Source organism: Medicago sativa, chromosome 1 (genome assembly GCF_051527215.1).
Source record: "Medicago sativa cultivar Bolivia chromosome 1, Bolivia_mono, whole genome shotgun sequence".
NCBI classification, from domain to species: domain Eukaryota; kingdom Viridiplantae; phylum Streptophyta; class Magnoliopsida; order Fabales; family Fabaceae; genus Medicago; species Medicago sativa.
The window spans coordinates 39,785,022-39,797,587 of NC_140749.1; the positions used below are offsets into that span (position 1 = coordinate 39,785,022).

At 37.0% G+C, this 12,566-nt stretch overlaps 1 protein-coding gene across 7 annotated transcripts; it reads left to right on the plus strand.

The window, feature by feature from the left end:
• The first annotated feature begins 944 nt into the window (after positions 1 to 944).
• LOC146954885 (folylpolyglutamate synthase-like) lies at positions 945 to 6,810 on the plus strand. 7 transcript variants are annotated; one of them, XM_085718869.1, is made up of 9 exons: positions 945 to 1,981; positions 2,193 to 2,239; positions 2,407 to 2,484; positions 2,906 to 3,064; positions 3,481 to 3,810; positions 3,986 to 4,064; positions 4,805 to 4,960; positions 5,354 to 5,553; positions 6,220 to 6,810. In XM_085718869.1, exons 1-9 carry the CDS (start codon positions 1,855 to 1,857, stop codon positions 6,277 to 6,279), a joined length of 1,236 nt encoding a protein of 411 aa, XP_085574995.1. In that variant the 5' UTR covers positions 945 to 1,854; the 3' UTR covers positions 6,280 to 6,810. The 7 variants fall into 7 exon arrangements, with proteins under 7 accessions (XP_085574995.1, XP_085575019.1, XP_085574992.1 ...); XM_085718893.1 differs by having other exon boundaries at positions 2,429 to 2,484; XM_085718866.1 differs by having other exon boundaries at positions 1,747 to 1,981; positions 3,472 to 3,810.
• The last annotated feature ends 5,756 nt before the right edge of the window (positions 6,811 to 12,566 follow it).

Sequence of the window (12,566 nt, forward strand, 5' to 3'; positions counted from 1 at the left end):
TCTATCATGCGGTTGGGTCAAATCATTAAGATGAAATAGTCCACTCATCTGGGGAGGTGGAATCGTCATCTTCTGCCGTGGTAGCTTGTCTCCCTTTGGAATCGTCATAATCTAATGGCGTATAGCCCACACATCCGCTGAAAGGGTCACCAATCCGAAAATAACAAATATACAGGAAACAGAGCAAACATTATACGTGGATTAAAGATCTCATTTCAACCCACGTATGCAAACAAGTAGAAATTAAGATTAATAAAAATTATTAAGACTCGATTCCTAATGCAATGCCTATATGTCGATGCATATGATTCCGAAATTAATACCGTTCTGCAGAGGGTTGTGGCCGCGCCACTAAGGAGATGAGTATCTACTCATCTATCAGACTCAATGATCCACTACGAGATAAGGTGGTTTTAAAATAATTGGGGTGCGTTTTGACGTTTAAAAATGTCTAAACATTTACAAAGATAAAATAAACTCAGAAAATTTTTGCATGAACTTTTACATAGTGTTATAGTTATATTTTATAGTTATATTTAAACTAAAATAAACTAAAAATAAGAGGATAAAGCTTAATCTCAACATAATTTTCTAATTTATTTTAGTTATAGTTATATTTTATAGTTATATTTAAACTAAAATAAACTAAAAATAAGAGGATAACACTTAATCTCAACATAATTTTCTAATTTATTTTAATTACTATGCATGTTTTTATGTAAATGACTCTCTCGAAGACTCGAAACTTATTTCAGCACCAAAAATTGTGTCTGTTTATTTTTTTTTTTTTAAATGAAAGAATATAGTGTTAAACCTTTTTAATCACAAGTTATAAACTTTTATTAACAAAATAAATTAAAGGTTCCTTTTCAAAATGAACGTCAGAGTTATATAGAGCTTTGTATGACAACTGATTAATTTACAAGACACACTTACATCCCTACGCAGAGGGAAAGTTTCCTAACAAAAGTATTAACTAAAAATTAAAAAGAATCCTAAAGCTGATCCTTAACTCTAAACTGTTATGACTTGGTTTGAGACCTACTGATGACCTCAAGCTTGACTTCCCAAACTGTTACTCCTCCAAAGTCTTTGTTACTCCCGCTTAACGACTCCCCATTTGGATGTGGGGCAAAGCCCGATCCACGAATTAATGTAGAGGGTCACGATCTAAAAACAACATAATTACAGAAATACAACATGCATTGCATGTAGGCACGTGAATGGCTTTAAAATAAACATTCAACATATAAACTATAACAATGCACATTTAGCCTAAAAATGCACACTCTACATGAGTGTGAAGCCTATCACAGGACATCACATGCAAATGATTCCGGAATTAATACCGCTATGCAGAGGGTTGTGGCAACTCCACTAAGGAGATGAGTATCTACTCATCTATCAAACTCAATGATCCACTACGGGATAAGGTGGTTTAAAAACGCACCCCGTGCCACCTCTCCGGTGTGCACCTCGTGACTCCTCTCTGGTGGCCACGTTGAAATGCATGAGCATACGATTCCCCTTATATGGTAATGCAACAACTTACATATCTCAAAAGCATATGTAAACAATTCATCTCATGCATTAAAGACTACACATATATAATCATTTATTCACCTTGAAAATTAAGCATCATCAATCACGTATGAAAAGACGGAGCAATTATACATATCAATTTAAATATATCTAAAAATGGATAGGTGCCCTTACCTCGACTAGCTTTTCATCCAAATGACTATGTTTTTTTTCCCTTTTATTTCTTTTAGTCATGAAAGTCCCTCCAAGTATATGTTTTAATTGCTCTTCTTACTCACTTCTCCAAACTCTCACAATCTCACTTTACTTTTAATGTTTACGACACCAACGCTCAAGGAAAGGGAAAAGAACACTAAAAGAGTGACTATGAATGTAAAGATTAAAGAGCCTACTGTCTGCGGCATTACTTCATTGGGGATGGATCATACTGAGATATTAGGTGTGTATGTCTTATACTTTCTGAGCTTTTTTCTGTTGTTTTACATTTGATTTGATCAGAAAGAGATTAAAATATATCTGCTTTGACAATCACAGTCTATCATCCAAGGAAATTTTCATTATATACTTCAAAATTTTGTGGATTTTTTTCAATAGCACTGAATTGACCACAATACGAAAAAAGTGGTATGTAAAATGATTAAATCCTGCAGGGGATACTCTCGGACAGATAGCATCACACAAGACAGGGATTTTTAAGGTATGAAAATTCTATTATAGCAACCAAACTTGCACATTGATTTATATGTAAAGATAGGTTTCTTGGTATAATACTTATGTTTCCAATTTATCTAATTGAAAGCCTCTTCTCCCCGCCATTGTTTTTTCTTATCTTCTAAAGAATTGATGTCTTCCCTGTTCATGAAGCCTAAAGTTCCTGCCTTCACAGTACCCCAACTTCCTGAAGCAATGGATGTTATCCTTGAGAGGGCCAAAGAACTCATGGTAATCATTTTTCTCAATCCTAACTATGATAAATTTACGACGGTCCCTCGTTTTGAACTCATGGTATTCCATTGAAAAATAAAGTGAGTATTAAATTATGTTTTTATTCAAATAAAGACATAAAGAAGCCACTTGTTCTAACCATACCTAGCTGTTTTGAAGGACAAGCTTTTTGTAATCTAGTCAAATTTTAGATTGATTCTATAGTTAAAATTAAAATAAAAAAAATAAAAAATTAACTTTTTATGAAATTTCTTAATTAGGTTTGGTCTGACTGTCTGATAGGTTATCTATCATGGTCTTTCAGTTATGAGTGTGCCTAGTTACTTCGTGTATTTGAGAGCTCTAGTTTAGTAGGAAATATAGGTCATTAATCGGACAAGCATGCCAATAATTCTTTGCCTGTTTTAAATGGCTGCAGGTTCCACTGGAAGTTACTGAGCCTTTAGATTGTAAACAAATGAAGGGATTAAAGTTCTGTTTATCTGGTGATCACCAACTATATAATGCTGCTCTTGCAGTCTCACTCTCTAGATGCTGGCTTCAGAGAACAGGAAATTGGGAAAAAGTTTGTCAAAACGTCAGTTAAAATTCTTCTCTTAGTTCATGCATGCATCTATGTAAATATTTTGCTAAGCCTTGTTGGTCATAATTCATTAAAATATACTTAAATGGAAATAATTATAATTATAATATCAGTAATGACGCGTTATATATGAGAATTTGTTAAAATGATCCCTTGTTGTTATGCTTTAAGTTTAATTATTTTCCAGACATTGAAATGTTTAATTACATTTTAATGCTTTTGGGCGGATTAGCCAGTATTTTCTTTCTCACTTCATGTGCGTATGCATATAATAATTTTTCCATAAAGAATATTCCACCCTCCCTTTTTTCATTGTTTGATGCTCTAATATCGAAGCTGTGTTGGCCTTTCTCTTTTTTCATTGTATGCCCCTTTGACCATAGTTTTTAACTGTATATTAGGATTTTCAGGATTCTAATTTGCCAGATGAATTTATTAGAGGTCTTTCAACTGCCAATTTTTCTGGGAGGTCTCAGATTGTTTGTGACTCTTCTCTATATTCTGACTGCTCAGAGATTATGTCTGAAAATTGTGGCGGAGAGTTGATATTTTATTTGGACGGAGCTCATAGTCCAGAGAGCATGGATGCATGTGCAAAGTGGTTCTCTAATGCCGCAAAGGGATATAAATATCGATCGCACTCGTCTATTGGTGTAGTAAATGCAGAGGAATCATCAGAAAATGGTCCCTTTCTACATGAGAGCAAGACCTTGGGGACATTTGAAAAATCTTGTAGGCAGGTAGGTGTTGCTAAAATAATTTATTTTCTATCCTTTTTTCAATATTTCCCAATTTGTTAGTAAAATGCTAGGATTGTCCCTCTTGAAATTGTGAATTGGAGTACCATATGAATTGCATTTGCTAATCTAATCCAGTATCAATTGCCTCCTGACGTTCATCATTGATTAACTGTAGATTCTTCTATTCAATTGCTTAGATGTGAGAAATCCCAAAATTTTGCTTCCACAGTTAGTGAACAAATGTGCTTCGTCAGGTATTCCTACTTCAGTTAACCTGGTACTTTTTTATTTTGACTTTCGGTCAGAAAAGCTATTTTCATTAAGCTCGACTTTTTCTTGATTGTATATATAATTTAATATTTACGGACATGATATAAGGATAAATGAATAGATGCGATACCATAAATCAGTGACATGAGTTGACCCTCTTGACATATGGTAGAGAAATGCATTTGCAGTGTATTCTTCATTAAACGGCTAGTTAATCTGCTGGAAAATGGTAGGGCATAAATTGAGTCTTTCGCACCAAAAGGGAAGATGATTCATCATTTGGCACGTAGGCCTAAGGTCTTGACAGTCTACACTTGGTAAAATAAGGGGACAGTGTGGAATAGTGAGCTGACACTGACAGCGAGAAAGATAGAGAAAGTTTCTTGTTGAATTGTGTGGTTGCAGTTAGCAAATAGGCTGAATGCGTGGGGTATCTTTTGGAAAACATTTATGTTGTTATGGATAGGCAGCAGTTCCTATAGGACTGTAACTCGGTGATTTTAGGGATACCATTCTACTATAATTACCTCATTTCAGAAATAATACACATTTTTCGTACCATTGTTAAGTGTTTGCTGTGTTGGTTCTGGTTTGAATCAGAAAGAAATAATAAAACAAGGAATGGTGTCCTGACCGTTTTATATATTTTCTTACTTTGATATCTCATAATTATTGATTCATGTCTAATTGTAGCATTGTACTAATGTATTGAAGCGTTGCTTAGGTATTCATTTCTCAAGAGCACTTTTTGTTCCGAGTATGTCAAAGTACACTAAGGTTACTTCTGGTGCATCAGTTATTCCTTCTGATCTCAGTGGGATAGACCTATCATGGCAATTTAACCTTCAAAGAATATGGGAGAAGATTATGCATGGGAAGGGTACGTCCTATCTTTCCAGCTTGTAATATTCTGTGTCACTCATCACAATGATGTCGTTAAGATTGTCGTAGTTATATTGTCTTTCATGTAGCTAAAATGGAAAGTATTTTCTCATTTAAATTTAACCAAAAGATGAGATATTGTTTTGGATCTTTCTGGACTCGATATAAGTTTTAAAGTTCAGTAACGGTCACTAATGTCATTAATCATCAGACTTTGGATTTTGTCTAGATAACGATGAATGTACTGATAATGGATTGTCTGATGAAACTATTTTGAAAACCCGTAGCAGAATTCCTTAATTTCAGTTGAAGATACTACCTTAGAAGACTTAATAGTAGTAACAAAGCTTGATTTCTCTTCTGACCTGCACATTGTTTTGTTTATTTCCAGAAATGACCACTTTGCTTGACAAGGATTTGAAGATAGAGAGCAAGCTGATGTTACCACCTCATGAATTTCTATATGATAATGCTTCAAAGGGAGGTCCTTCCCAGAACGATTTTCCATGCAGTGCAGTAATACCTTCATTGCCATTGACAATAAAATGGTTGAGGGATTGCGTCAAAGAACACCCATCAACAAGACTTCAGGTGAGTAATGTGGACGGGTACTTTATTCTTATGTTGACTTAGTTGATCAATGGACACTTACATGGTGCTGAACCTCAAATTTTTCTCTTTAACCGAGTGCATTCTAGTAAAAACCATTAATCAAGAACACCCTTTTGCAACCTTTCTTTGAACGTCAACAAAAAAAAAAAAAAAAAAAAAAAAACCTTTCTTTGGTATGCAACATCTCTTCTTTAGTTCTATCATCATGTTCATTGAAGTCAGTTTTTGCCATTCACCGTTAACTGTGTTGAAACCCCGGTGAGTGTATTAATTTGGTTGACCTGTAGCCAAACTGCCTTTTCTATATGGAGAATTATGTTTTCCTTTCACCATTCAATTGCTTTCCTTCTCCTGAGTCGTATTGCCAGGCATCAACATTGATGGGGTATATAAAAGTATGTGTTATTTTTTTTGGTTCTAAAGAGCATAACGGCGAAACTCACACACAATAAGTGCTGAAAAGTGAGAAATTGCTTGTTCAAACCTGCGTTCCGACATATCAAATATCCCATCCTATTACCATTTGAGTTGTACTTACGGGACATAAGTATTTGTGTTATTATTATTACTTTTTTCTCTATCTTACTGCATTCCTTTCTCTATAAAACGTTTGTGCTGAGAGCCATTTCTTACCAATGGTTGTAGGTTCTTGTCACTGGATCACTGCATTTGGTTGGAGATGTCCTAAAGCTCTTGAAAAGATGATTTAAATTGAAGTCTACCAATTGGATTTGGAAACTTCTATTGCAGCCAAAATTGCCATTATTTTAATGATTTCAGAGACACTGATTTCATGTGACTTCTCGAGGACATGCATAATTTCTTCCTATTTGAGTAGGAGCAGTTATATTTTGCAAATTATGTTCCACATCATCATCATCTAAATGAAGGACTGTCATTGTTAAACTTGAGAAAGTTCAGCATAGGATAGTCCGCAGCAGTGCTACAGTAGGAGAACCATGCAATAAATGTACGTCCCAAAGTTTTATTTATTTTGTGCCAAGTAGCTTAGTGGCTAGAAATTCACCTCTTAAGGTGAATAACTTTAGAATTCTGGGTTTCGATCCAGACCCATGTATACTGTAATATTCATACCAACTGAGTTATGCACGCAAGGATTATACGTCCCAAATTTCTATTACCATGCTTTGTGATCCATTTATTAATTTTTCTAGCATAACTGAATATGATTGATTTGAGTTTTCCCCCCTTTTATATAGACCTCTTTCAAATTTGTAATTGCAGCATTATTTATTTCTTTATCTAAATATTTGTAAGTATGTTAAAGGTTAATATGTATTTACCCCCTTGTAATATAGGCGAGTTCCGGTTTTCCCCCCTGTAAAAAAGATTCTTTCGATTCCAACCCTGAAATATGAAGATTCCGTCGAAAACCCCCTGGTCGAATATTGGACCCCCAGCTGATGACGTGGCGTGACGTAGTGCGTTGAGTCACCCTTTTCTGCTGACGTGGCGTGCTGACTGTATAATTAATTTTATTTTTTATTTTTTTATAGGGTACACGTGGCATTTGTCATTTTTTTTATGTCTTTACCCCCTTGTAATTTAGGCGAGTTCCAGTTTTCCTCCTGTAAAAATTTTAAAAATAAAAAATAAAATCTGGAAAATTTAAAAAAATAATTATTTTTTTAAAAAAAATGCTGGAAAATTAATAAAAATTGAAAATAATGAAAAAAATACTGAAAAATTAAAAATCTGGAAAAAAAAATTTCGCATGACATGTGTGTATATACATACCACATCATTAAATCATTTTAATAATAAAAATTAAAAACTGAAAATCTTTTAAAAATAAAAAAAAAATCAGATTATTTTTTTTAAAAAATAAAAGATTGATTTTTTAAAAAAATTTAAAAATAACAAAAAATCAGATTATTTTTTTCGAAAAATAAAATAAAAAAGCAGAAAAGACATTTAGATTTTTTTTGAAATTTAGAAGATATTTAAAAATACTGGAATTTAATTTTCAGGTTATGCGGCGGCCATCGGAGAGGAGGGAGGAGATCTTTGAGGAGGTGTCTTCTGCAAGCTCTCGTGAGGGTGAGGTACTGGGGGAGGAGGTTGGGTGCTTCCCAGAGGAGGAGGGTCTACCTGGGGTCCAGGAAGAGCTTCAGGATGGGTCCCACTTGGGTTTAACGTTGAGGCATGAGCTTAAGGGGACAGGAGATATTAGGGATGTGCAGCCAGAATCTTTTGATGTATGTCAGCCTGGCCAATCCCAAACAAGGGAGGTATTTTCAAAAGATCCAATCTTAGATGGACACTTGGCAGTTAGGGGGTATAGACTTGACTTGAGAAGAGAAGAGGTGGAAAAGTGTGTAAGATTTGAAGTTGACTTGGGGAAAGCTGCTTTGAATGGCGTGAGCAAGGTCTTGACCTTTGCCTCACACGCGCTCAGCAAGTGGGGGAGCAGCCCGCATCTGGTTCCCACGCGCCACAGTTGGGAGGTGAGCCTGCCAGAATTTCTGAGATGGTGGGGTCGGGTGAGGGCCATGTGTTAGTTGGTGGGCTGGAGGCTGCAAAGGCCCAGTTTGTAGATGGCTTTCATGCTGGTAGTAGTAATGGAAGGGGGTACAGGAGATGGAGGATTTATCTTCTGCAAATTCTCCCCAGTTGAATTCTTTTAATTATGTGCCGGTTGACAATCAGATTGAGCAGATAATTGAGGATGGCGCAGTGGTGCATTCTAATTCTGTGATGAAGGGGAGAGGTCCGGTGAACCAACATATCAGATTTTTTTGGAGGAGTCTGAAGTGTCGGATTTTAGTGATTCCATTGAAGTTTCGGAGGGGGAGGTGCGGAGGATTTTGAAATCGAGACAAAAAAATAGGAAGAAGAAAAAATCCATTTCCTTGGCAAAGAAGCATTCGGGACTGGTTCTTGAGGAACACTTTGAGGGCACTCCAAAAGCCGGGAAAGGGAGATATCAAGGTTGCTCGACGCATAGAAGGGCGGTGTCTTTTCCGGAGGGTAGGGAGGAAGGTTGGAGTGAGGAGGTAGGCTAGTTTGGGGGTGTTGGAAGGGGAGGAGGTAGAGCGAAATCGTTGGATTTGAGAAATCCTCAAGGATCCGACATTGATATTTTGTTCCCAACCAACAAAGAAGCGGAGGTTAATTCCTTCTATGGGGATGAGGGCGTTAGAAGGAAGCAATTAAAAGTCTTGGCGGCAAAAAAGGAACTAGTCACCCAAAAAGTGGCGGGGGTTTCCCATACTATGAAGGAAGGAAATATTATTGATAAGCTTGTGGAGATGGAAGATAAGGCGGTGAAATTCAAGGCTACTAAGGAGGGTGTAAGGTTGTTTAAATGATTATATCAACCTTTAATATAAGAGGGCTAGGTGGTAGAGTGAAGAAGAATAAATTACGTGAGCACATTCGGTTAAATAATATTGACTTTTTGGCGGTACAAGAAACTAAGCTTCTTGAGGTAACTCCTTCTCTTTGTTTTTCTATTTGGGGGAGTGAAGATTGTGATTGGGTGTATAGGGCCTCGGAGGGGAGTAGTGGTGGCATCCTTTCCATTTGGAGGAAATCTAGCGCTACTTTGGTCGCTTCTTTTCAAGGGGAAGGGTATGTAGGGGTCAATTTGGAGTGGGGGGTGGAGAAAACCCGTTGTACCGTGGTAAACGTTTATTCTAAATGTGACTTGCCGACAAAGAGATGCTTATGGGAGAATCTCATTGGTGAGCGACAAAGTAGGGAGGGTGGAGCTTGGTGTGTTCTCGGAGATTTCAATGTGGTTAGAAGAAGGGATGAGAGGAGAGGGGTTAATGTGGAAGCATCTCCGGCGAAAATTTTGGAGATGTTTCTCTTTAATTCCTTCTTAGGAGATATGGAGTTGGAGGATCTAAATGTGTTGGGGCGTAGATTTACATGGTATCATCCTAATGGGAGATCGATGAGTAGGATTGATAGGATGCTTGTCTCGGAAGAGTGGAACCATGTTTGGGGGGATAATGCTCTTTGGGTGTTGCCAAGGGATGTTTCCGACCATTGCCCTCTAGTGCTTCGTAATGGAGGATGGAGTTGGGGTCCAACGCCTTTTCGCTTCAATAATTTTTGGCTTCAAAATGGAGAGTTCAAAAGGGTAGTCGAGGAGGCTTGGAGGAACCAAAATATTTTCGGGTGGATGAGTTTTGTCTTAAAAGAAAAATTGAAGACCCTTAAATTTACTTTAAAGGAGTGGAATAAGGTGGAATATGGTGGTATGGAAGAGAGAGTGGAGAAATTGGTGGAAGAGATTAAGGATCTTGATGAAAAGGGAGAGAATGGGGAGTTAACCGAGAGGGAAGTAGTACTTCGGAAAGCTAAGTTTGAGGATCTTTGGAAAATCCTTAAAGCAAAGGATGCCTTGCTAGCACAAAGATCGCGATCAAGGTGCTAAAGGAGGGAGATGCAAACTCCAAATTTTTCCATAAATGCATCAAATTGAGAAAAAGTAGAAATTCTATAAAAGCTCTCAAGGAAGGGGATAGTTGGGTGGTGTCTCCGTTGGAGGTTCGTAGAAAAGTTGTTAATTATTTTACGGATCACTTTACGGAGGAAAGGTGGGAAAGGTCGAGGTTGGATGGGGTGGATTTTAGGAGTTTGAATGAGGCCGACAATGGTCTTTTGGTAGCTCCTTTCTCCTTGTTGGAGATGGAAGAGGTGGTGAGGGATAGTGACGGTGACAAGAGTCCGGGACCGGATGGTTTTAACTTTGCCTTCTTCAAAGAATTTTGGTATTTGTTAAAAGATGAGGTTAGAATCATGTTTGACCAATTCCATGCTAACGAAACATTGCCGAAGTGTATGTTGTCTTTTTTTGTTACTCTTATTCCGAAAGTATCATCCCCATTGGAGTTGAAAGATTTTAGGCCTATATCCTTGCTAGGTTGCTTATATAAATTATTAGCAAAGGTTTTGGCTAGAAGACTTGCGGGTGTGATGAATTCTATTATTTCGACATCTCAATCGGCATTCCTTAAAGGTAGACATTTGGTGGATGGGGTCTTGGTGGTTAATGAATTGGTGGATTATGCCAAGAAATATAAGAAGGAATGTCTTATCTTCAAGGTTGATTTCGAGAAGGCTTATGATTCGGTGGATTGGGGTTTTTTGGAATATATGATGAGGAGGGTAGGTATGTGTGAGAAGTGGATTGGTTGGATGAAGGCTTGTGTGTTTGGTGGATCTATGTCAATTCTTGTTAATGGTAGCCCCACGGAGGAAATTTGTATCCAGCGTGGTCTCAAGCAAGGGGATCCGTTAGCTCCGTTTTTGTTTTTGTTGGTGGCGGAAGGCTTTAGTGGGTTGATGAGAAGTGCGGTGGTTCGTAAATTGTTTGAAGGATTCTCGCTTGGTAACGGAGCCTTGGTGGTTTCTCATCTACAATACGCCGATGATACTCTTTGTATTGGGAAGCCAACGGTGGACAATCTTTGGGCTTTGAAATCCATCCTTAGAGGTTTTGAAATGGTGTCGGGGCTTCGGATTAATTTCTTTAACAGTCTGTTTGGTTGGAGAGAGTTAAAGAAGAGAGAGTTAGTGAAGAGAGAAATAGGAGAGAAGTACCAAACTTCTCTTGTTTGGAGAGCAAAGAGTTTGTGAAGAGAGAATAAAAACATGTGGGCCCTACCACCCTTTTGTTTCTCTTCAATTAAGGGAAGAAATGCAGGGGAGTGACGTGGAGATAGCAAATGCACCTTTATGCCCCTGCAAATTCATACTTATGCAATTTTAATTCTTTTCAATAAATTTTTGGATAAACATGCCAAGCCCATTTTTTTTGTTGCAACAAATACAGAAAAAAGAAAACTTTGCTTGTGTATTATAAAAAAAATAAAATAAATGAGGCTAGACCAGCAACATGACAGAGTTGCTCTCAAATTTGTGTTTCGAAAATATATAATATACTTTAAATTAAATTGTTAAATTAAATTATATTAAAAATAAATAAACTAATTTTGTCAAAGATTGAATTAAAGTATATTAATAATTACATCAGTTAATAATAATTTAATTATATCCTAAAAAAATTAATTATATAGAACCAATAAATTAATTTAACTAAACGTAATAAATTATATTTTAGTTTTAATTCAAGGGTATTTTTGTCTTTTCAAAAAAAGTAGCATCTCTTTCTCTTCTATTTCTCTCTTCTTTCTCTTATACCAAACAACCCATCAAATCTACTCTATTTCTCACCTTTTTCTCTCTTCACAACTTCTCTCTTACCTATTTCTCTCTTCACAACTTCTCTTCTAAACCAAACACACCCTAAGAGCTCGTTGATAGGGGTAAATGTGGATGGTGGTTTCATGGATATGGCTTGTAATTTCTTGAATTGTAGTGAAGGGAAAATACCTTTCAAGTATTTGGGTCTTTCGGTAGGTGCTAATGCTAGGAGTATGTCTACTTGGGAGCCATTGGTGGAGAACCTTAGTGGTAAGTTGAACACGTGGGGTCATAAGCACATTAGCTTTGGAGGAAGAATTGTCATTTTAAATTCGGTCCTTAACGCGATTCCTATTTTTTATTTGTCATTCTTGAAGCTTCCGGTTCAAGTTTGGAGAAGGATTGTGGGTATCCAAAGAGAATTCTTATGGGGAGGTGTGGGAGGAGGCAAGAAAATTAGTTGGGTGAAATGGGAGACGGTGTGCCAAAGTAAAGAAAACGGGGGTTTGGGGGTTAAGGACATTCGTATCATGAATATTAGCCTCTTAGCTAAGTGGCGTTGGAGGTTGATTGATAGAGATCCGTCTTTTTGGAAAGAGGTGTTGAAGGCGAGATATGGTACGCATGTGAATAATTTGTTGGTAGGAGGTGGTATGGGGGTGTCTAGATTGGCCTCTTATTGGTGGAAAGAGTTACTCAAGGTGGGGGATTTTGGAGCCCCTAATTGGTTTAATTCGGAAATTTTGCGTAAGGTTGGAAATGGCCGAACCACTAGATTTTGGAGTGATAATTGGAGAGGGGAGAATTGTTTC